General features: G+C 43.8%; 1 protein-coding gene across 1 annotated transcript in view; it reads right to left on the minus strand.

Annotated features, from left to right (window-relative positions):
- The window catches only part of MCF2L2 (MCF.2 cell line derived transforming sequence-like 2), a 175,471-nt gene that overhangs the window by 24,308 nt on the left and 125,710 nt on the right, over positions 1–25,453 (minus strand). Inside the window, exons 16-22 of the mRNA XM_084874189.1 lie at positions 19,761–19,827; positions 18,541–18,656; positions 17,393–17,462; positions 13,520–13,612; positions 12,183–12,275; positions 8,454–8,525; positions 6,226–6,351 (exon numbers count right to left, since the gene is read on the minus strand). Of these exons, the coding sequence (XP_084730315.1) occupies positions 6,226–6,351; positions 8,454–8,525; positions 12,183–12,275; positions 13,520–13,612; positions 17,393–17,462; positions 18,541–18,656; positions 19,761–19,827 (637 nt within the window). The remainder of the gene's footprint in view (positions 1–6,225; positions 6,352–8,453; positions 8,526–12,182; positions 12,276–13,519; positions 13,613–17,392; positions 17,463–18,540; positions 18,657–19,760; positions 19,828–25,453) is intronic.

Below are 25,453 nucleotides of genomic sequence, written 5' to 3' on the forward strand. Positions count from 1 at the left end.
GAGATGCCACGCAGGCCAATCTGCCTCTAAATCAAAACTGCAAATGGGGGGTTGAGGACAAATATGGGATACCTTAATCAATAGAGAAATTAAAAAATAAAACACAAACTGCAACCTTGTAAGCTTCACTGCATGCTGATACCACTCCGTTACATCAGGAAATTGCTCAGCCGCACACGGGGATACACATACAACACGTTGGATATACTGGAACTGCGGATACGGGACTCTGAGGTGTTGCCTTGTAATTAATTTTAGCTAGCAGAATCCCACGTCCTCATCTTTGTTTCGGAGATATGACACTACTTAACAAGGGCAAGCGATTAACATGGGAATTATGCCAAAAGAGACAGGATTTTTTGCTGCATCGTGGATCTCGGATAATCCGCGTGCTCCATCTGCTAGCTAACGTCTGCTTCGTGTCTGTGAAAACCTGGGATCATGAGATTTGTTCTGAAAGGAGAAAGCTCCAAGGACCATTTGGATGTGTATAACATCATTTGCGGGCCGTACAAAATTATCAACTTAAAAATTAGCCTGCTATCTTTGGTCAGACATTTCATTAACTCACCCCTAATGCCTTGGCAGGGCCAGAGCAAAAGATTTCCCAGGCCTTATATGGCCCGTGGGCTGGACTTTCCCCACCCCTGCAGACAGGAAATAACTGAGGAAATTATGGCAAAATTTTTTTTTTTTTAAGATGAAAAGGTTGTACATAAAACCCATGCAATGAAGCCATGGACGCTTGCTGCAGACTCAGCTCTGACCCCCCAGCAGACTGCACAGAGGGAGGCACAGCAAGTTATAGGAATCATTATGTCCCAAGACATACCCAAACCAGTTGTGCAGGAAACACACGGATTCCTGTCCATGGGACAGGAGAAAGGTCTCCACCAGTCCTCGGACAGGGTCACTGAGTCAGATACTGAGCACACCCTCCAACACATCCCAGAATAGAGGGATGAGCGGGTTTTAGGTAAAGCAGTTTCTAAGGACACATCTGGCACAGATGTAAAAGCAATTCTAAAAGAGGCCAGAACCATGGGGGTGTGAACAAGCCCAGGTGTACTCTCTCTAATGACCCGTAGAGGGCAGGGCCATCTTAGTAAGGCGTCTGCCAAAGAAGCAGTCGTGGACAGCGATGTCTCTGTCCTTATTCACCTCTGCACTTCCCTCCTCACCCCTCCTGCAGCCACAGCCATTTGCATGTTGGGAGGCAACTGATCAAAGGATGTGAGGCCAGTGAGGTGCCAGCCCCTGACCTGATCCTTGTCTCGGCTGAGGAGACCTGAGGAGGAGGCAGTGAGCAGCAGGGGTTGCAGCTGTGAGATGCTCTATCAGAGGGCAGGTGGTGAAATGAACGATAAGGAAGATGAGTCACCGGAAACTATGCGGAAGAGGAAAAGACACGGGCAGACCCAGTCACTGCCTGGTGAGCGGAGAGGCAGACCACATAGGTGAGATCCCCAACTCCCTTCCAGGCCAAGGCCCAGGACTGATGGGGAGCCTGGAGTTGCCCAGTTCCCACCTCTGGGAGCTCGGCGCTGCCACCGTCCTGGCTCTACCTGAGGTTCTGCAGTCGGCTTTTCCAGTAAGTCCATCATCACTGGGAGTGACAGGGGCCGGGTGTGAGTGGGTGTGAGTCTAGCTGAAACAGATGGCTGGGTGTGAGTCTAGCTGAAACAGCTGCATAGCCTCCAGGCCATCTTGCATAAACTTTGTCAGAACCATGCCCCTGATAGGATTAAACAGTCCCGATGGGTGTCTACGCGGAGGCCGCCGCTGCCATGGGGAAGCAGGCAAGGAGATTCTTCAGAGCCGGACCAAGGATGACCTGGACCATCTTTTCAACCACGTATATCCTTTCTTTCCGATCAGACTGTAATTGGTCCCAAAGCCAGAGACCACACACACAACCTCTTACAGATATTTGTCCCTTAGAAAGTATGTATTCAGGTGTTGGCATTTAGTGAGTGCAGGGAGGGGGGGGGAGGGGGGGAGGGGTGGAGGGAGGAGGGGGCGGGGCATAAAGCTGAGTGCTCAGCACTATGACAACGGAGTTAATGCAGTGAATAGCATCTCCTCCAAAACTCATGTCCACCTGGGACCTCAGAACGTGACAGGATTGAAAACAGAATCTCAGGTGCAGTTAGTTAAAATTTGGTCATACTGGATTAGGGCAGGCCCTACCCTAAAGGCTGGTGTCCTTATGGGAAGAAGAAGTAGACACGAAGAGCCGCACACATACAGAAGACAGCCGTGAAGACAGGGACAGGAACTGGCGTGATGTGGCTGAAAGCGCAGGAATGCCACGCATTGCCAGGAGCAGGAGCAAGGAGGCAGAGCCCTCAGAGAGAACCTTGATTTTGAATTTCTAACTTCTGGCACCGTGGGAAAATAAGTGTCTGTGGTTTTAAGCCAACCCCGTACGTGGTGCGTTGTCATGGCAGCTCCAGGAAATGGATGTACCCCCAACCAGTTTTTTCCACCAGTGACATAATGGGGTGGCCCTCCCTTTGGGGTGTTGAAGAATCTAATGGATGTGAACTCAGAGACAGACTAGGGGGGTACACCCCACACAGATGAGCAAGTGAAAAGTCCTCCTTCGTATGGGAAATAATGGCAAAAATAAACTAGCAAACGCTACCATTTTCATGTGTGGGCATTTTATGGGTGAGAGCTCTGACATAAGGATTTCACGTGTGACCACATGGGCCAAAAGGAGAATCTGGCTGAGAGAGAATCTCGGGAAGCTAGCCTCCAGGAAGATGGGGATGCCTCAGGGTTCACTCTCGGCTGTGACAGAGCTCCATGCTTCTTGCACAAAGAAGCAGAAAACATCTGGATAAGTGAATCCGCACAAAAGCCTGGTCCAGAAATGAGAATCAGAAGCTGTGGGACGGAGAAGCTGAGGTTACAATCGCCAGAAGCAAAGGGGTTCCTTCCTTCCCAGTCTGATCAAGGACCCAAATACGTCAGCCCTGGGGCCCTGTATTCAGCACCTACCAGGCGCCAGGCAAGGTGCTAGGCGTCTTAAATATGATTTAATCTTTATTTACTCTACTGAGAGGTGTCTTGAGGGTGGGAAGACGGGCAAGGCAATCCCACTGAGTCATGAAGATTGTTTGCTCAGCCTTATTTCTGTAGCCAACAAATGGTAAGGACAGTGAAAAGTAACATAAAAACAAAATACCTGGGCCTAGCCCACAATAAACTTGCAATAAAAAAACGCTTCCTTTAACAAATAATAAACTTTGTTCCAGAAAATTAAAAGGTTTTATTCAACCTTTACTCTTCAGCTTTGAAACTTGTTCCTGGCAAGTCAGGATTTAAAAGGACTCTAAATGTTTTTCTATTTTATACATTGGATTGGAGAGGGAAACTTTTTTTTTTTTTTGACAAAAAAAGGGAAGTAAGTTAAGCCTCAGTGTTCCATAAAACAACATTTCTTTAAAAATTAATTTTTAAAAAGTTTTTGTGATTCAATTAAGCCAAGAATTGAGTATACACAAAGAGAAAATGTAAATATCAGAAGGGATTTTTTCCCCTAGATGCTTTAATTATGAAGTCACCCACTGAAGTTCAATTTCTTTCCTTTACAAAACCAGGTTAATATTGGATATCAAGTAGAGACACTAAGAGGTGAAGCTGGATTTATTCACCCACACAACACACGATGGCAAACATTTTGAGATAAGGTTCCACAAAAAGGAGGCCAAGACTCTCAGTTTCACTGGATCTGAGTTAGTAGCGGGTGAGTTGTTAGTACCCTGTAAACAGAAGCAGATGAAGAGTATGCGGAGAGGGTGGCACCCTGGCTAGGGAGTGAAGAGATCCAAGACACAGTGCAAGCTGAGGCCCGCGTGATCTTGGGGGAGCTAACTCTTCTCTCCATGGATCTGCTGCTGAAGCAGAAAGTTGAAAATTCCCATGCCTGCTGTATCATTCAATAGAATGATACAAAACGGTCATGATGAATTAGCTAATGTACGAGGTGTGAAGCAAGTTACCCCTGGCAAACAAAGAAACCACAGAGTGTATGTCAAAGGTGCCATTCCGAGGACACCCGGGGGCAAAAAAGATGTTTTGCACTTGCTGTAAAATCTCCAAAATTCTATAAACGGGTTCATCTGATTTGTACACAAGCCGTTTGGAGGAAAATTAAAGTAGGTTGCTATCTCCGCACGTTTCATTCGTGTGTTTTTTTCCTCATAACTCCCTCCTCTCGTGTTACCTACCTTCAGAGGAACAGCTGGGAGTGTCCTGGCCTGTGTAACAGTTGATTCAGGCAAATGGGCATTTCACAGGGGCAGCTGACACAGGGTCAAAGACAAAGAGAAAGTAACAGAAAGATGTCCCCAAATGACTAAACAAATCGCTTCCTTGACTTCGGCCGAAGAAGGGAAAAAGAATACCAAGGAAAGGCTCTGTTCTCACCCCAGGTGGTGCGTGAGTAGCCTCCTAAATCAGGCATAGGTGGTAAACAGAGTGCGCTGGAGTGCCAGGGAGAGAAACAGCATCCCTGCTTGGATCACAGCAAACCCGGGGGCTGTTTCTGAAATGCTGGCCAGAGAAACAGCAGGAAGGAAAGAAAAAGATCACTATATATATATATATATATATATATATATATATATATATATATTATTATTATTATTATTATTATTATTATTATTATTATTGACTTTTTACAGAGAGGAAGGGAGAGTGATAGAGAGCTAGAAACATCGATCAGCTGCCTCCTGCACCCCCCCACTGGGGATGTGCCCATAACCCAGGTAAATGCCCTTGACCAGAATCGAACCTTGGACCTTTCGGTCCTCAGGCCAACGCTCTATCCACTGAGCCAAACCGGTTTCGGCAAAAGATCACAATTTTTGCCCCTACTTAATTTGCATGGTTTAATTTATGACAAGGGAAGATAAGAAAGATCATTTCATCTGCCCAGACCTCAATAAAAAACAGGTAAATTGAACAGGGGGGGGGGGGGAGAAAAAAGGGGAGGAAAGTATATGAAAAGCAGAATGCTTGGTCCCTGTACAGTAACCAAAAAGGTCCAGGCCCTGAGAGTAGGCCAGGATACATGCTGCATGGTTTCAGATGGAATCAAAGTTGTTCCTCAGCTCACTGTGAGATGCAGCGATTATCATGGACTGCCTGGGTGGGTCCGATTTAATCACAAGAGTCTTTAGAACGTCGAAGAGAAGCAGAAGAAGGGTCAGAGTGATGCCATCAACGTGAGAACTCAATGAATGGGATGTTTCTGCCTGGAAGCGAGGCAGTGGCCCTGAGCCAAGACACGTGGGTGATTTTTGTTGTTGCTGTTGTTTAAGATGGAAAAGACAAGGAACAGATTCTCCCCTAGAGTCTCCTAAAAGGAACGCAGACACTTTGATTTGAGCCCCCGGTGAGACTGTGGTCATTCTGCCCCGGGGATCGTTAAGGTGAGAAATTGGTGCTGCTCTGAGCCACCAGACTCCTGGTGGTCTGTTACGACAATGTCAGAAAACTAACATTCCTGATCACTCTACTATTCCTGGAGATTACTACTAATAATCCAGAGCCCTTCACAGTGACTATGAATGCTCACTATGTCCCAGATGAATATTACTGATGTCCTAGTCCCGGGTGAGCACACGGTGCAGAGGGTGGTTTGCTGGATGCCCAGGATGTGTCGGCTCAGAAAAAAACACAGACACCAGAGCTGAGATGGCCCCACCTCCCAGCATCACCTCTCTTGGTATTTTCCTCCAACCACTTGGATGAAGGCAAGAATAAGACATGCTTGTTGGGCCTCTTCTGAGATCTGGGATGTAAAATGGGGTGAGACTTTCACTTAGCAACCCATTTCCCAAGTAATTTTCATGGAGAAAATCTGATCAAGAAGGAGAATCTTTTAAATTTTAAGAGTGCCAGGAGTCGAAATAAATTACCCTTTCAGCAATTTCCCCCTGCCCAGACGTATTCTGGCCCCTGAGTTCCCAGAGCACACAGGCCAGGCTCCACATTGTGGACCACGAGGAACACGAGATTCTTGGAAACCCCGAGGGGCTGCGGGGACTCGGGGAGCACAGGTGTGCTGACGGAGGTAGGCGACTCTCCCGGAGTCAAAATCCTTGATCATAAATCGTTTCTCCTACTTGGCCCCAGCATCTCCGACCTTGTTCACACCGTGCCTGCCTCTCAGGGGGAACCCTCCAACCAGGGTTATGGGACATGACATACCGGGCATCCAGTGACCGCCGCCAGGTCCATGGCCAGCTCACAGGACCTGATCAGCTCCTCTATCACGGCCAGGGCCTGCTGCCGGTCAGCCAAGAACAAGGGAGCCTGGGTCCTCTGCGGCCCATCCTGTGGAAACCGAATGCCTTGTCGGAAATCAAAAGGTAAACCAGCTCCCAAGTGAAGAAGGAACACAGGACAGAGAGAAGGAGCCACGGACCCAGCCAGCATGACATATCTGAGACGGCAGGGACACCGCTCTGCTTTCCAGCTCACAAAGAACGGGGGCTAACGGTATTTGCTGGTTTACCATCAACCACACTTCTGTAGAGTGTACTAATGAAGAACGAAATTCATAAAACCATGGGCATTATACTCCTGCTTTATAAGAAACATACTGGGATTTTTATTTTTTATTTTTTAATTTTTTTTTAAGCAGGAAAAAACAACAACCCAAAACACAGCCCCTTTAAATTGACTGCCCTCTCCTTTACACTCCTACCCCTGCAGCCTGTGGAAAAGTATGATTCATATTCCTGTATTGAACATAAAAGTCTTATTCCTATGGGCAAAGTGATACTTAAAACCTTCCCAGAGGAGGATAGTTTTAAACTCCCAGAGAGACAAAGAATGGGCTGCCAGCGCAGGTTGACTAATGATTTACCTGTAAACGCGGTAAGGGTTGCATTTCCATAGCTCTGCCCTTCCTCCTCTCACACGTTGCTGCCTTTAACGTTACCAAGGAGGTCTGTACCTCCCCAACAGAAAGACTCAGCATTAAGCGGAAAAGCCTGAACTGCTCATTCAAGAAACCAATGTTCCCACTGGTAGCACTGTGGCGCTTAGGCCATACGAGGGATGGTTCTTACAGCCTGAAAGGCTTTTTTGCTCAGGTTTTCAGTATTTTATTCCCCACGGCTTACATAACGTACGGGTCTTATGTAGTAAATGCAGACAGAAAGATTTTGGTTTCTCCCATTTTGTTAAAACACATCAATTTCTACAACTAAGGACAGATAGCTTTTTGCTGGCCCATAGCGCCCACCTCTTTTTGTCCTCGACTGCATGATGTGAGAGAAGGGTGTGTATCTCCTCAGCCTCTGCAGAAGCAGCAGGGAGTAGCATTGTGAGATCAGAAACATGAGTGACAGGGCTGATGAATGGAGCAGAGCGTGCTGCCTCCACGGAATGGCCTGCCCAGGAGCCTTACCTTCTCCTTCGTAATAAATATGCTCTGGTCCCGGGAAAGACAGCAGGCTCACCGGGCCTTACAATAACATCAGCAAAGGGCCGAACGTTCTTACACCAGGCAGCATCCTCTATTCAACATGTAAAGTTGAGAGACTCCACTGCTCCTATTCTTTCTCCTTCCTTGTTTTGCTTTGGTAACATAGGGCTCAGAAGAAGCCTTACAAACATCACCAAGCCCTTCTCCCTCCGGCCAGCTCCCCTAACTCCAGGCTGTAAAATCATTACCTGCATTTCGAGCTTCTAATTTCAAGGGGTCCCCCACACACATTCTGGGCAGAGAAGGCATGCAAATAACTTTGAGACACATGCCTCGGGTTTCTCTGGTTAAAACAGGAGTATTTAATAGGAATTTTAAAAGAAAGGCCACCATTAAGCCACAAATTTCTTCCTAATCGGGTACGTTTCCAATTCCTTCAAAGGAACCTTTGCTGTCTCTCTTAGCACGCGCGCGCACACACACACACACACACACACACACACACACAGAAACACACACCACACACACACACACACACACCACACACCACACACCACGCACACACACACACCCACACACACACACACACACACACACTTGGAGAGAATGGGACACAATGTATACAAATTAGATAAACAGAGGAAGAAATAGAAATCATTCATAGTCATACCGTGCAGGAAAACCACAGTAGATATTTTACCACACTTCCTTTCAGTCTTTTATGTTCGCATTTTACACATTCCTGTTCGTATTCCCGTTAAAACATTTTTTTGTGTGAAAGGGGAAAAAAAAAATGCAATACCGTTTATTCTGCAACAAATCTCCACTTGAAAATTGCCTTTAATTGTTTTGTTCTTCCTGACTATGAGTTATGAAATACATACAATTTTACAAGACTTAAACAATGGAGACCTTAGCAAGGAAAACAAAATCGCCATAAATCCTCCCACCTTCGGGCAAACACCAATAACAGGAATATAAAACAGTATTTAGCATCCAGTACCTTAGCCGAACCTCTTTCTAGGTCACCTGGCTCTATCTCCAAATCCTCAGGAGACTCGAAATCCAGCAGACCCTGCATTAACCCAAAAGCCTTAGTGAAAAATTCAAAAGTAAAGTGCCAACTAAATGTACTGTGCAAACAATCTCCAGACAAATGCTCAAGTAACTGAGAATGTATGCAAATTTGTCTGTCTGTCACGAGTAAGAGGGGAAGAATGAATTATCTATCTAGCACAGTGTTCTTTGCACAAATAAAATTTTACTAGCCAAATTTTATGTAGCCTGCTTTTTCTCACTCAACAGCATATCATGAATGTTTATTTTCTCATGACATTATGTACTTTTAAAAACATGGTTTTGGCCGAAACCGGTTTGACTTAGTGGATAGAGTGTCTGCCTGTGGACTGAAAGGTCCCGGGTTCGATTCCGGTCAAAGGCATGTACCTTGGTTGCGGGCACATCCTCAGTGGGGGGTGTGCAGGAGGCAGCTGATCAATGACTCTCTCTCATCGATGTTTCTAACTCTCTATCCCTCTCTCTTCCTCTCTGTAAAAAATCAATAAAATATCTTTAAAAAAAATAAAAACACGGTTTTGATTGTGTCAGCATTGTGTCCTATACATAAATCGTAATTAATTCATCTTCTCTGTTGTTAAATATTTTGGTTCTGTAATTTTTCCTAAAGATAACTTCCTAGAAGTGGGATTGTCATTGTTAAGAGTCTTGATGCATTATTTACAAGTTCCTTGGAGAAGGATTATGTGTCCACCGGCCACTTATAAAACTTGCTCACCAGCCATTTAATCAGAATGTGTGACCAATTGAATTAATAGGTCAATCTACCTCACTGCTTTTTAGTTTGAATTTCTCAGATATTAGTGAGGTAGAGCTTTAAAAAAAACGCTTGCTACTAAAAATGTTTTCTTTTGTAGCATGCCTATGTCCTTCATTCATTTTTTATTATTAATTTCTTTTTTATTGAGGTATACCTGATACACAAAATTGTTGGATATGTACAGTGTACATCCTCATGATTTGATACACGTATACATTGTGGAAGGATTCCCCCTATCTAGTTAATTAACACATCCATCTCACCTCACACAGTTATCATTTGTATGTGTGAGAGAGAACAGTTAAGTCTACTCCGTTAGCAAATTTCAGTTACACAATACAGTGTTTATCAAACTTCATGTTTTACATTAGATCCTTAAACCCTATTCATCTTATAGCTGAACGCTTGTAACATTTACCCACCTCTCCCCATTAATTATTTCTTTAAATAGTAGCCTATTAAAAATTTTAAAAAAAGAAAAATGAATTTTGCTCTTATGATATAAGTTGGTTTATACAAGAAATCAGCATGAGTACCTATTCTAGAAAAGCTTTTTAATAAGCAAAACTTCTAGTATACAAACATTGCACCGTTTTGCAAACCATATCTTAATTTAGCAAAATCCAAGGAATAAAAATTATCTACATTAAACTCTTGATAGTTTCCAGTTCTGGCTAATGTTTCTCAATGGTTAGAGCATCATCTCACATACTGAAGGGCTGTGGGTTTAATTCCCTTTTAGGGACATACACAGGTTTTGGGTTGGATCCTGGTCAGGGTGAATATGGGGAGCAACCGGTCGATTTTTCTCTCTCTCTCCCTCTCTCCCTTCCTCTCTGGAATCAATGAAAATAAAAATGTCCTCAGGTGAGGATTAAAGAAAAAACTTTGGTAGTTTCCATCCATCACTTAGCCTATTTGATAGAAATCATGCATTCAATGAAAGTGAGTTCCTGTTGCTGATAGTAATGTATACTGATAATAACATTAATAATGTTTAATTAACTTGCCTTGGCTCATTAGACATTATATACTAAAAAATGAATATTAATATTAATATCAATGAATATTAATGAATATTAATTTTTATAACATCTCAGATAAGATAGTAATGAATATTAAGTTTTATAACATCTCAGATAAGATAGTAAGTATTTCATAGATATCCTTTTTTATTGTTTCATTATTAATTTCTATGAGCTCATTATTAAGCATGCTGACCATTGGTCACATCTCTTGCTAATAAATATTTTCCCCAATTTTTCATGTGTCTGTCCTTCATGGTATAATCCGCCGTTGCTTCCCCTTTCTTTTATACTTAGAACAGCTCTCCCACACCAGGATCCTTTCAAAGCCACGAGGCAGTCAGCCCAGCATCCAAGCTCTTTCAAAGGAGCTGCAGAATGAGCTCAGTTCCTCGGGACGGAGACAACCACAGAGGCCTTCCTTTCTCGCAGGCCTGCCAGCGGTTTGAGCGTGTGTTTCCCGGCACCCATCAGGCTCCTCCCCGGGAAAAACTGGCTGGCCCTGACTCGCCTCCGCCTCCCGTGGTTGTGCACAGACCCCCAAGGAAGATTTTATAATGATCCCGTCTCTTGTTTCCTCGATAAAGCTAACAAAACCTCCTAAGTGTTTGTAACATGTATTCCCTCCTTTAATGGGTCCAAAAAGCACACCAGGCAAGTATCATGACTACCTTCCTTTCACAGGGGCGGGGCCTGAGACTGAGAGCAGTTAGGAACCTGCAGGAGTTCACTCAGCTGTCAGAGTCTGGATCCACACCCAAGACTCTGTGCCCCGCGGCCCTCTGCCTGTGGAACTTAGCTACTGTGTCCGCATCGCTTCAGAGGGAACACGGGAGCCCTCAGTCCGGATGCAGCCAGGCCTGGGAGTGAAGCTCCCCTCTTCCCCATCCCCTCTTAGGCGCCCCCCTCCTCCCTGGGCCCAGCGGTAGGACTTCATGACCCGAGTAAGGATGGGGCAGTCAGAGGCATGGAGGCCCTAAGAGGATGCTGTATCATCACTCGCTCACAGATACTACTGTGGGGAGGCAGTGAGCCATCATCCTCATTCCCACACGGGCGTGACATCTCCAGGTAGCAAACAGGTACCTGTCACATTGCTTCACGGGGCTCAGCGCTGGGCGAGCTCTCTGCACGCCCCACGCACTGCTTTCTGCAGCGAGGAGGAGAGTCTGGCATTCTCACTCACTGTGAGAAAACCTAGGCCTGAGAGGTCCAGGAATCCCAGCTGATAGCAACAAAGCCAGTGCAGACTAGGCTGGGGGTATCGAGGCAAAGATGAAAGAGCTAACTTTTCCCGAAAGCGGAATATTGGACACGAGTTTAACCTCCGTGAGCCTCAGTTTCTTTTCTTTTTCTTTTTTTTTTTAATATATTTTATTGATTTCACACAGAGAGGAACTGAGAGGGATAGAGAGTTAGAAACGTCGATGAGAGAGAAACATCGACCAAGCTGCCTCTTGCACACCCCCCACTGGGGATGTGCCCACAACCAAGGTACGTGCCCTTCACCGGAATCGAACCCGGGACCTTTCAGTCCGCAGGCCAATGCTCTATCGGATAGAGTCTATCCACTGAGCCAAACCGGTTTCGGCTGAGCCTCAGTTTCTTCATACTCCGGAGCCTGCCTGACACATCCGATTGCGGGATGAAGTAAAGAAATCTGTGTGGGAAGGCTCCCAGGCCCCTTTAAACTCTACGATTCTTTGGTCTCACCCCACGTGGAGGAGGGCCTCATTAGACTTGGAGGACAGAAAAAGCTCCAAGGTCAGAAATTTTACCGCAGAAGACTAAGTCACAACTCTCCACGTGGTCACCTTAGTGCATCCATCTGTTTTCCCAACACAGAAAAGCACGGTCCCATGGGCTTTACCTTCAACAGCTTCTGGTATTTTCGAAGTCTCTGGCTGGGGCCTCTCAGATACTCGAAAAGAGGGAGATTGTGATCCAATTGGCGCTGGCATACCTGTAAAAACAAACAGAAACAACATCAAACAAAACAAACAACACACACACACACACACACACACACACACACACACACACACGGAGGACAAAGGTGGCGGCATTTAAATACAAGAAATGAGCGGCTCTTCGTGGAGAGGGCCAGCCGTGTTCACCTGCTTCCCAATGCTACGGAGCTGCTCCGTCCTCTCGGAGCAGAGAGTGAAGTGGAAAGGAAGGGGGAGGGGACAGCTTGGCTGGTATTTTTATAGGCAGCTAGGGAAGCAGGGCCATTTCCTTCTTTTAGAAGGCAAGCCCCTGGAGGACAGTGGGGGCGCTTCAGGTCCTTCTACCCAGGAGGCGGCCCGTCTTTGAGTTTGGGCGTGGTGGTGGGGTCCATTGAGGTCATTTGAGTCTGTAGGACACATGATGGCGTATGATATCATTAAAGAGAGTCCCGATGTCTAATCTCTTGGATTTAGTTCCATTTTCAAAACCATCTTAGAAGGGGACTCTGGTTTCTGCACCAGGCTCCTCGCAGACCTGCTCACAGAGATCCAGGACAGCATCCAAACTCCCAACGTACCACTTCAGCATGGAAGGGACGTTTAATAAACCAAGTCCCAGTGCCCAATTCCTCTGCCCAGTTTAAAAATTAAAATATATATATATATATATATATATATATATATATATATATATATATATATATATATATATAATTGATATTTTTACAGAAAGAAAGGGAGAGGGATCGAGAGTTGGAAACATTGATGAGAGAGAAACATCGATCAGCTGCCTCCTGCACACTCCCCACGGGGGATGTGCCCACAACCAAGGTACATGCCCTTGACCGGAATCGAACCAGTCCGCAGGCTGCCGCTCTATCCACTGAGCCAAACCGGTTAGGGCCATACTTTTGATAGCTTTAAAAATTTGGTGCATAATGAACAAAATGAATTGAGCAACAGAATAAGACCCGGAGCCTGGAGGCATGGAACAGATTGACGTACCTCGATGTGGGGTTGGGGAGAACAAGAAGAAAGAAACCAAAGATCTTACATACTTATATTCATAGTTCATGGACGTGGGCAATTGGGGAGTAAAAACCTGGGGGTGGGGTGAATTAGGGGCTGGGAGGTGGGGGGAGAAGGGGAGAAAATGGGAGATATCTAGCATACTATCAACAATAAAATATATTAATTTGTTTGATGCACATTGTTCAGAGAAAACAATTTGTGGGAGACCTTGTAATCTCAACGTTACCCCAAAGTAGGCGCAGTCTTGACATTCTTGCCAGATTGCCTGAGCTTGGGGCAGATTCTTGTGGTATTTAAAATATATCTGAAGATCTTCTTTCTGAGTGGGGAAAAAAATTCAGACACGTTAATCAGGTAGTATTTTTCAGTAAGTAGATAAGATAATACAGTTTATTTATTCATCCAACAAGCCCGGGTTTTTCAATGCGTGAGAAGCTGGGGATGCACAGTCCAGTGGCCCTGCTTTGGAGTGAGCGTGTGATGGAGGTGATAGGGGCAATAAACAACCATATGTACTAAATACAGATGGGAACAGAGTTCTGTGGGAGCAATTACAGGAGATTCATGAACAGGAGTCTGTCTTGATCTGGGTTGTTTCTCCTCTGCTTTTTATTCAAAATACCAATGTCTCCCCTAAATAGTACTTTCTCTCCCTTTCCCCCCCATAAAAAACAAACAGTAAAATGGATTACCCTCTCCTATTTACCATAATAATGACCCCAATTCTGGGGGGGGGGGGGGGGGGAGAGACACGAAAAAACAACACAGAGAAATACCCTGCAGGAAAATGTGACCATTCAGACAAAACCACGCAGATCTAAATCATGTGGGCAAGCCCCCAAGTGGCAAGCTCTGCCTCAGTCATTACTTTCAACCTGCAGCACAAGATTGGAGAAGAAAAAGAAACTCAACAATCTCAGAGCTGGAGACCAGCAGTGATCCGAGTGCTTGCTCGACCCTGAGAGCATGAGGTGGACACACATCTGCCAGTATCCCAGATGGGAAGGACACCCTACGCCAATGAAGCCAACTGCAGCTTTGCTCCAGCGGGAGAGCCTGGCCCATGGGCGCTGTGCTTGCCACAGAGCCACGCCGCTCTGGCAGAGAGGCCCACGTGGTTTCCTCCTTTCAGACCTTGCATCCCTCTCTTCCCACTAAAGGCCAGTTTGTGATGTCCTTCACATGTGTGTGGGCTCTCTTCTCCTCACTGTGTCAACGCTGTCTCTTCTACTCTAAACACACGGCTCTGGAGAATGAGTTCATTCTGTATCTCTTCCCCTCTCCCGATGGATGGTAAGTGGTCCTTTCACTACAAGAGCTGTAACAACTCTGTCTTTTGTACTCTCTCCAGAAAAAATTGTGTGCGCCTGCGCACACCCGTTTAGTAAGAGAGGTGGCCCTTGAGAAATGTTCTTCAGACTGGTTAAGGCAGTGGTCGGCAAACTCATTAGTCAACAGAGCCAAATATCAACAGTCCAACAATTGAAATTTCTTTGGAGTGCCCAATTATTTAAACTTCTCCTAATGCCACTTCTTCTATCTAAATAGACTTGCCCAGGTTGTGGTATTTTGTGGAAGAGCCACCCTCAACGGGTCAAAGAGCCGCATGTGGCTCATGAGCCGCAGTTTGCCGACCACGAGGGTTAAGGAACTAGAATAAGAATTCAAAGCTTAACAATAACATATTCATTATGCATTCACTCAGCTCATCAAGAACACTCCATTGTCTACAAATAGTCTGTCAGAGCACAAAGACCTTGGCTGTTAACTCCTAACAGAATTTGAGGTTTTGCTGCTTTAACCCTCACCGTCAGAAGGTTCTCAGGAGCTGAAGGAGACTTTGGAGATACAGCTTCCCACCCAGTAAAGCATCCTCACCAGGCAGCCACCGTTCCCCAGCTCTCCCCGTGGCAGAAAGGCCTGGTTCCCTCCATGTGAGCTGAGCTGAAACCTGAGTTCCTGAAACCTTCACCCCGGTTATGTGTCTGTACTTTGAGCAACAGCACAGGGTATTACAGACTACGTACCGAAATATAACTATCGACTTCAATTTGCTTTTCAGTCCAAAATTCCTTAGAGAAAAGATGCACACTAGCCAGCAGCATAGGAAAGTGCTCGATTCCCCTCACCTCCTTATAGAATAAACCAGGAGGCTAAAAAAATTACTACCACAAACTCACATTCACACAGGGAGACACGCCTGCTTATGAATTAACCTGTTAACCGGGGAGTTCCCTTTTTAATTACGCAACGTACAACGGGCGCATACTCTTTCACTAGGACGTGTCAGTTCTTTCACACCCAGCGGACGTAATTTTATATTATTATTATTTTTATTTATACTTAATTAAAATAAATGAAATGTATATATTTTTGTTTATTTATATATAAAGCACAAAGTAAAATACAAAATTACAAATGTTGTGCACCAGGCCTCTAGTAATGATATAAGCATTTATAAAATATTTCTAAACTGTGAAATTAGATTTCACATTGGTGACTTGATGAGTGCAAAGTTGCAAAGTAAGAAAAAAACACTAATAATGCTGTAAAAATAATCCAAAAAGGAAATAATGAGATTGAATACAAAACAGTTTTTAGTGGGCTACCTGGGATTCCAGCACCTGAGGTTTGGAAAGTGCATGCCGGGCCATGGAAGGAGGGGCCTTCTAAGCTGCTTAGGAGCTCTGGATGTTGAAAGTTCTGTTTTTTTCATGTGCAATACCTTGAAACCTGGGATTCTTGTTTGCTTGCTCTCAGTTTACACAAGTATTTCTCATACACTGAGCCAAACCAGTTTCAGCACAAGTATAATATTTCTCTTAAACAAGTATTTCTCATCAGTCATAATGTGGGTTGCTTACAAATTTGAAAGTTCTTTGATCAGTTGTCTCAGACTCACAAAAAAATAAAAACAAGGAAGAGATGGAAAAGAATGGCTGAGAGAGAAGAAATGGGAAAGATTCAGGAAGTTGAGGGCAGCAGGGTCATTTGCAGTCCTCCTTCGGGGAGGGGAACACGTGGGTGCCAGCACCCAAGGAGCACCGCTGGCCCAAACAGCCTATTTCTTGCCCAAAGCAGGGGTGGAGAAGCCTGGTGGGAAGAGGGCTGTGTGGTGGGAAGGGGAGGTCGTCAGATGCATGTTGTTGCAGAACAGGAAATTCACAAATCGGATGTTATAGGTCAGAGAGGCCACCATAGAGTTTACGTTTCCTACCCACCCTCTACGCCATACAGTATCAAATGGAAGTCAATATATTTTCAGTTTAACATCAGTACCACCTCTCTGGAGAGAACTACCGTGTTTCCCCGAAAATAAGACATCCTCTGAAAATAAGACCTACTTACAGGTTTCTTCTGAGGCATCCCCCCGAAAATAAGCCCCCCCCCCAGGCTAAACATGAGAGATTTGGTCCACTGATTCTGAAAGAAATGGAGTCACAAGAAATTCACCAGGAAATTCAGGGATTGGATTGTTATGATGATGTTCCAGAAGATGATGACATGATTGTCATTGAATAAATGAGTCAATTCTTGATACTGTAGCATTCACAGTTTGTCTGGTTTGTGTTGACAACTACCGTACTACCGTGCCATATACAGATAATAAATTTCCTTTATTTTCATTTAACAATAAATGTGTACCGTATTCTTCTTCGTGGAAAAATAAGACATCCCCTGAAAATAAGACCTAGCGCATCTTTGGGAGCAAAAATTAATATAACATACTGTCTTATTTTCGGGGAAACAGGGTAATACAACTAGTGGGGAATGTACGTGTGATTCTGGTCCTAAAGGAGTTAGGTTAGTCATGCAGAGTTATTCAGGATCAGCTGTTTTGGGTTGCCTGGGGGACAGTCTTTCATTTCCCTGGGCTTTGCCGGAAGCTGGGCTAGAAGTAGCCCCCACCTAAGAGTGAGCTCAAACTGGACGTGGCTCACACCCCGTGCAGTTGTGCAAGGGACTTCTGCTTCGCATCCCAAAGGCAGATGTGTTTTCAGACCCTTGGCACTGCCTTTAACCCTTGCCACCTACACAGAAAACCAAGGGGTGACTTGAAACACAAGGTTATTCTGGTTGCTTAGGAGCACAGACTTACTCTCTCGAGAAAGCAACGAGCCAGAAGTTCGGGATTCTCAGTGCACTTTTCCAATTCCTTTAGGAAAGTCCTAGGGGGCGCGGAGAAGTAGAATAATGCTTTTAAAATGACATTTACAGGCATTAAAATTTTTTTTTTAAGTAAAATCATATAAGGTTTAAGAGGTGCTTAGAAAAACGTTGTTTTCTGAACTTTGTTGCTCTTGGTTCATCGTCAACACACTGACTTGGAAGGAAAAAAAAGTGCATTCTGTGACATTGGTAAGATTCCCTCAAACAGCCACATTAAATTCCCTGATGATTCTAAGCACGAGCCACTGCCGGCGGGATGGGATGCACGGATGCCTCCCGCCTCCCATCGGCGTTAATGAGAACGGCTGCTGTGGCTGCTGCCGCCACTGCCGTCACCGTGAGCTTCCTGTGCATGAGGCACGCACTGAGGATGTCACAAACAATATCTCGTTTAATCTTCCACCAAACCTTGCACGATAGGGTTTCATAAACCCCGAGGTTAAGAGAGGCCACGTCACGTCCCAGGGAAAGTATCAGAAATGAGATTTCCGTTTTGACAACAGACCCAATGGACCTAAGATGTGGTTAGGAAGCCACCAAGGCTCTTTTCCCTTCTGGCAATGAGATGTGTGATTTTTGGAGTCCTTCTGGTGAGTCAAGTGAGGTTTTACTCATCTGTAAAATGCAAGGGTTAGGAAATAATTTCCAAAGTCCCTTTGTCCTCCGTTTCTCTAGAACTCGGCATGTAAAGTGCCCCGGGCTCACAGGACAACTTGTTGGACCGGTTAGCATTTTCTGACACCCTAGATCCCAGCTCTGCCAACACAGTGTCTGACACCCAGCAGGTGCTCAATGAATGCTGGGGCATACATAGGTACGTTGGCAAAAGAGCACACGCATAAATACGACATGGATGCCTGACACCTCGTTCAGGCTTCACGAATGTCTTTTCCCTCTTCCCCCGGCATCTTGTGGCACTTGTCCCCTCCCTCACATCCCCTCCCAACCCACCCATTCTGGATTGCTTGTGTGAGCCTGAAACTATCTAAGTACTTCTGTGGCCAAATTCCATCAGTCTGATTCCCAGCCTTCTCTTCCTTTCCATTTCCCCCCCTGATAATGTGAATTATTGGGTACCTGTCGTGAAATTCGTAAAGTTCTCTAATATTCCCAAAGAGAACATCCTTGTTGTTCTGAAGAGCGTCCGGAATCAGATGCTTCAGCCAAGTATAATCCATTGGAGTGATGTATCCCTGCAGAGGGGCGAATGAGGCAGGTTTTACAGATAGAGCGTATGAAAGGCGATCCGCCTTCACGACTCTGAGGAATACAACTTTAACAAAATAATTGGGGAATATAGAACACATATCTCCCGAAAGCCATTTCATCAGATTCTTTGGGTATTATTTTCCTCATCGGTCCATCTTCTGAAGAAGATGGTTCATTGGGGATGATAATAAAAAGGCATTTTTATAAGAAGAACCAATATATTTTTAAAAACTTATCATTTTTATGACCTAGTGCAATTACTATCATTTTATTATATTTCCTGCATGACTTTTAGAAGCTTATTTTATGTCGTTATAATCACCACACATAAATAAATTGCATTGTTTTGCCATATATATTTTATTTTATTTTATTTTATTTTTTATTTCATTTTATTATTTTTTGACATATTTTTTAATTAAATTATTATCTGTGTACATATTTTAACATTGCCCCCCCTCCTGTTTTGCCATATATATTTTAAAGGCTGCTTGTAAATTTCTATATATATGGTTTTTAATGTAATCTTATAAGCATTTTTCAGTGTTGCTACAAATGATTAAAAATAATTATTTAAACAGTTAAATAATATTTCACTATTATTTAACTGTTACAAAATAATTAGCATGTATGTTAGACTTGATTAACCGTTACTCCCCTTTTTAAATGGATATTTGGTTTTCTGATATTTTATGGTAAAAAAATTATATTATAATTTTGTACACATAATTTACTCCTCAAGATTATGCCCTTCACGAGTAAGAAAAAATGTGCTACTTAAAACAATGAGAATTCTCTCTTATTAAATTATCAAAAACATGTCAATGGCCATATCCACTTGTTGGCAAGCTGGTTGAGCAGTACCAGGATCAGTATGAAGTGGCACAATCCTTTAGAAGGTATTTAGTTACATGGACCAATAGTCATAAGAATGTGCTTATTCCAGCTGGAAAAACCCTTGCAATATTATAAGACCTAAAACCTTGGGGGGAATTCCAGAGACACACGGCAACTGTTTTGATTCTCTGTGAAACAAAATTTCTTCAGTTTGAATACACGTTTAACATCCCCATTCCCAATTTACTTACATCAATTATGCTCTTCATTTCTTTTATATAAACCTTTTCAGTCTCAAGCAAGTCACGTATAAGGCACCTGAGCAGGCGGGAAGATGAAAAAGAGAGGGGAGGAACAATGTTTTAGAATTCTTTTAGAATAATGCTCGTCAATACTTCCTCTTAGTGGCTCACTTGGTCAATTCATCCTGTTTTATGGACTACCCAAGGCCAACAGCTCACAAAACTCTGTTCAGACTGTCATCAAAGGAAATGACAAGGTTGGAGGATTCAAAACCCATGTGTGCAGCTAGCGATTGACTTGTCCTTGGGTGGGCTACAGTGTGGGGGTCAAGAGGGCAGATGGTGGAGTAGGAAATGCCTGGTTTGGATCCTCGGTCAGGAGAGTTTGCCTGACCCCTATGTTATGCGTGTGGTTTCCCATATTTTATCTCTAGCTTTCTGCTGTTTCGTCGCTCACTTGGATCTTTCACCCACGAGGGTGTGTTTTGTGAACCGGGTTAGACAGATGCCAGCTATGCCCCTTCTTCTGGCATTCCATGTTTCAGGGGGACTGATTTCCTCAGCCAAATGACTGGAGCTTCGTCTGCTTCCCTGGTGGGGAGTGAGGTAGGCAAAATTCCAAGATGACCTGCAAGATACCTGGCCCCTGTCCTAACCAGTTTGGCTCAGTGGATAGAGTGTCGGTCTGCAGACTCAAGGGTCCCAGGTTCAATTCCGGTCAAGGGCATGTACCTTGGTTGCGGGCACATACCCAGTAGGGAGTGTGCAGGAGGCAGCTGATTGATGTTTCTCTCTCATTTATATTTCTAGCTCTCTATCCCTCTTCCTTTATCTCTGTAAAATATCAATAATATATTAATATATATATATATATATATATATATATATATATATATATATATATATACGCACACACACACACACACACACACATTTTTTTTTAAGATACCTGGCCCCTGCTGTTCAAAGACCTACTCCCAGTCAGCCAATCAAACAAGAATTTAAGTGCTGCTCAGATGTGATTTTGCCATTCTGATTTGTTCCAAATCAGCTGACCTCATTCCATGAAATCTCTAGCTCTGGGTCTAGAAGTAGAGACTGGGAGCATGAGGAGGTGACATAGGGGAGATTCTCCTTTGCTGGCTTTGGAGGGGATGTGTGGCCAGGAGCGGAGGCAGCCCCTAGGAGCTGGGCGTGGCCTCCAGCTGATGGATAGCGTGGAAACAGAGACTCGAGTCCTGTGGTTGCAAGGAACTGAGTTGCAAATACAATGGCGTGAACCTAGGACACTGGGCAGAGTCAGCCAATGGCTTGATTCTCATCTGTGGGACCTGGGCAAAAAGCCGGTCATGCTGTGCCCAGACGCCTGTCCCAGGGAATCTGTGAGCGGAGCAGCTAAGTTTCTGGCCATTTTTTATGCAGCAACAGAACACTGATGGAGTGAGGCTGGACTCCCACATCTGCCTCCAGACACACAGTTTTCTCTCTCTCCTCAGGCTGCGAGGCCATGCTTCCTTCCGAGGCTTTCTCTCAGGCCTCCACGTGAGTCAGTCAGCGTTCCTACAAGTGTTCACGAGTAGAGTATGCACTCTTATTGTTTCACACGAACTGTTGGCGGACATCCATGAAACGGTAACCTAGCCTAGTGAATGGTTTCTTCTCCTTTCATAAAATGGACAAATAAAGAACACAATTTAGGAAATTCACCCAAACATACAAATAGCTATTAGTCTTATGTAAAATAAAGAAAGAAGAAGAAAGAAAAAGAAAAAAAACACACAAATGCTCAGTGCACATGAACCTTAGAAAGCCCATAGTAAAAAGAAATAATATTTTTCAACTACTAAAATGGCAGAAATTTCAAATCTCAAAGGAAGACCAATAGTTGAGGGTGTGGAAACTCTCTCAGACGGTACTGGCGGGAGTGAACATCGGTGCGCGATAACTTAGAAATAGCTATCACATCGAAAACGCGAGCTCCTTGGCTCAGTAATTCCACTTTTAAGAATGTGTATTGTTTTTTTATGAGAACAATAGCATAATAGCAACAACCAGATACATGTGGGAAATTACTTCAATGCTTGTCGTTCAATTATGGTACATGCCTATGATGAGAAATGCATTGCAGTTTTTAAAAGAACGAAGTCAACTGAAAAATGCTGCTGATCTGACAATTGTTTTAAGTGAATTAAAAAAACAAAAAACAAGATGCAGAAAAGTATGCATAGTGTGCAATTTGTATAAAAACGAGTGTACACACATACCTATATGTAAAAGTATATGTGCTTAGAACATTCATACAAAGAAACTTAAGTCACTGTCAATAGTGATTGCTTTGGGGAGTGGTACTGAAAGCTGAAAAACAGGGAAGGAGAATTCCTTCATTTTACTCTACACTTTTTATTTATTATTATTATTTTTTTTACAATAAATTAGATTAAAAAAACTTTAAACATTTACCACTTTTATAATTGAAGGAATGGCTTGCATGGCACTTTAAATGAGAGTAACTAGAAGTAATGATATGTAAACCCTATTTGAAGGATATATATAAGTCCTACAATTTACATATTTTAGAGCTCCACAGTTACTTTTTAAATGACAATCTTTGTGTCTATTTATAAAAGCTTGTTATAAGACAAGACTGAGGAAGGATAGTCACTGACAGAGGATACGATTTCAAGGAGAAAGACTACCCAGTAAGTTACTTGAAGATCCTACTTAGCAAACAGTCTCAGAGTCAGAGGGTTCTTCGATTTTTATAAATCATCCTGAAATGATTGTCAGAAGGAAACATAGGCCTTGATACCAATCTATTTCTATGAGCTGTGACATCAAGCAGAACCACAGCAACAGTGAAGCATTCATAGGAAACCGGAGTACAGCCGGCCTCTTATGCCCTCATGAAGCACTGGGCTTCAGTGACTTGGCAAGCCTGTGTTAGGATGAATCGGTGATTAAATGAAGTCCAAAGGTAGAAATAACTAGGTGGGGAGCAGAAATCCAAGCTATTGCCTGACAGTTATGTAAGAACTTAGAGACTCTTAGGAGTTTTTAAGAATTTGACACAAAAAATATTCACAACTTGGAAGAAAAAAAAAAAATCCCTCATCAGGTTATATCCCAGGTTATAGTTTGGAGAACAGTCCATTGATTGCATCCAGCTACTTCACTTTATTCTTTTCTTTTTCTCTTTATTTTATTTTATTATTTCATTTTATTTTTAATTTATTTTTATTTTTATTTTTTAAAATATATTTTATTGATTTTTTACAGAGAGGAAGGTAGAGGGATAGAGAGCTAGAAACATTGATGAGAGAGAAACATTGACCAGCTGCCTCCTGCACACCCCCTACCGGGATGTGCCTGCAATGAATGTACATGCCCTTGACCGGAATCGAACCTGGGACCTTTCAGTCTGCAGACTAACGCTCTATCCACTGAGCCGAACTGGTTAGGGCAGTTTTTATTATTGATTTCAGAGAGGAAAGGAGAGGGAAAAAGATAGAAACATCAATGATGAGAGAGAATTATTGATTGGCTGCTTCTGTACACCCCACACTGGGGATCAAGCCCACAACCTGGGCCTGTGCCCTGACCAGGAATTGAACTGTGACCTCCTAGTTCATAGGCCAATGCTCAACCACTGAGCCATGCTGGCTGGGTCACTACTTCTTTTTACTTGTGCGAGTGCAACGAATACCATATTTGAAGGTAGCATAAAAACAGAGCTTTGGCTATCTGGTTCCATTCCACATGACACCTCGTGTCTGTCTCAGATGATACCGTAATCAAAGGGCAAGAATGAAACCTTTTAAAATAATGAATGCAATCTTATTTGGTAAGCAAGATCATTAAAGTACGTAGATGTTCGGATTTCCTGATAAGTTTCTCTTTGTCCATGCATCCTAATCTTTCCTCCTTTTTACTCTTACTCCTTATCCTCACTGCCTCTTACTCTCCAATAGAAGAGTATCCTCTTGGGAACCAGTTTGTCAGAAGTATATTTTTTACTCATTATTTGTAATCACAATTTGTCATCAATTTTCATTTATACCTAATACTAGAGGTCTGATGTACAAAATTCGTGCACAGGAGGGGGGTGGTCCCTCAGCCTGACCTGCACCCTCTCACAATCCAGGACCCCTCCAGGATCAGGCCTAAACTGGCAGTTGGACATCCCTCTCGCAATCTGGGACTGCTGGCTCCTAACCACCCATCTGCCTGCCTGATTGCCCCTAACCACTTGTCTACCTGCCTGATTGCCCCTAACCACTCTGCCTACCTGCCTAATCACCCCTAACTGCTCGCCTGCCTGTCTGATCACCCCTAACTGCCTCTGCCTCGACCCTGGCCATCACAGCTTCACCCGGAAAGATGTCCAGAATGATGTCTGTAAGATCGTTAGGCTGTCCAGTCTAATTAACATATTAGACTTTTATTATTATAGATGATTGATCACATTACACACATCAGCAAGTATTACAGATGTTCACGTTTTACCATCTTTGCCAAATTTGGAAGTTCTGTTCTTATCCTTCTCAAATTCTGACATAATGGATGTTCACCTTCTTAAACCTTTCTCTTCCTTTGGTTTCTCTTTATACTCACTTTTTTCATCTCTCTGTTGCTTCCTTGCTTCCTTTGCCTCCTGTCTAACATTGCTGCTCCCCAAAGGTCTGAACTCAGGTTTCCAGGCTTCCTTCCTTCCTCTTCCCTCATGCTTTTGGCTCTCCCACATCCTTATCTTCCTCCCAGACCTTTGGTCACACCCAAGGCCATGTTGCAAGCCACATCTTCACCTGGCTGCCTCCCAGACACCTCATTCACCTCACATTTGAAATAGAACTCATTAGATAGCAAGAGCATGCACATCAGTGGGTCTGCCATTTTCCCAAGGTCCCCAAAACAGTTGTCATTTCAAGCTCCATCCTTCCATTATCGCTTATATTCAGTCTGTCACCAAGCCTCATCATTTCATCTCTCAGCATGCTTCTTCTCTACTTCAGGTGCTGCCCATATGGAGCAAACTCACCATTCCTCTTTTCTTAAGTACTTTGGTGCACTCCTAGCATCTCAGCCTTGCCTCTGAGAACTCGTTCCCATCAATCTGTTTCGCAAACCACCAGTTTATGTACGCCCTTCCCAAAGCTCCATTTCCTCTGCGCCTCTATTCTCCCTCTTGAAAGGTTTAACATGGCTCTCAAGTGGCCACAACTGCCAACAGTCCCTCCAGGATTTCAAGACTTTCCATTCACAAGATAAGACTCTTGCACTAAAGCTAAACCCAGACCCACAGACTCAGAATGGGGCGTGGTGGATGGCAGTGACAGGTGGAATCTGTAACTTCACAAGCACCCCAGATGATTCTAGTACAGATGTTCTGCTATTCAATTGAGTAATACTGGTCTGATCCACTCCTTTTAGCCACTTTTCCCCCTTTACTTATTCCTGCGCTGTCATTATTTTATACTCCCTTCAAAATTCTAATCATTTTTGAAAACTCAGTTTCAATCCTCCTTCTTCCATGAAAACTTTTTTATTTTTTTAAACAGCTTCAGATGAATTAGTACTCCAGTCTCATCCTTGTTTCCCCAGGCAAAAATAATTAGATCCAAATACTTATTGGCTCTCTCCTTTGACCCAGGCACCATAATAGGCACTTGGGCTAGAGAAATGTACCATAATCCAAGGCCTCAGTC

Source organism: Pipistrellus hanaki, assembly GCF_964339955.1.
Source record: "Pipistrellus hanaki genome assembly, chromosome: 2".
Taxonomy (NCBI): Eukaryota; Metazoa; Chordata; class Mammalia; order Chiroptera; family Vespertilionidae; genus Pipistrellus; species Pipistrellus hanaki.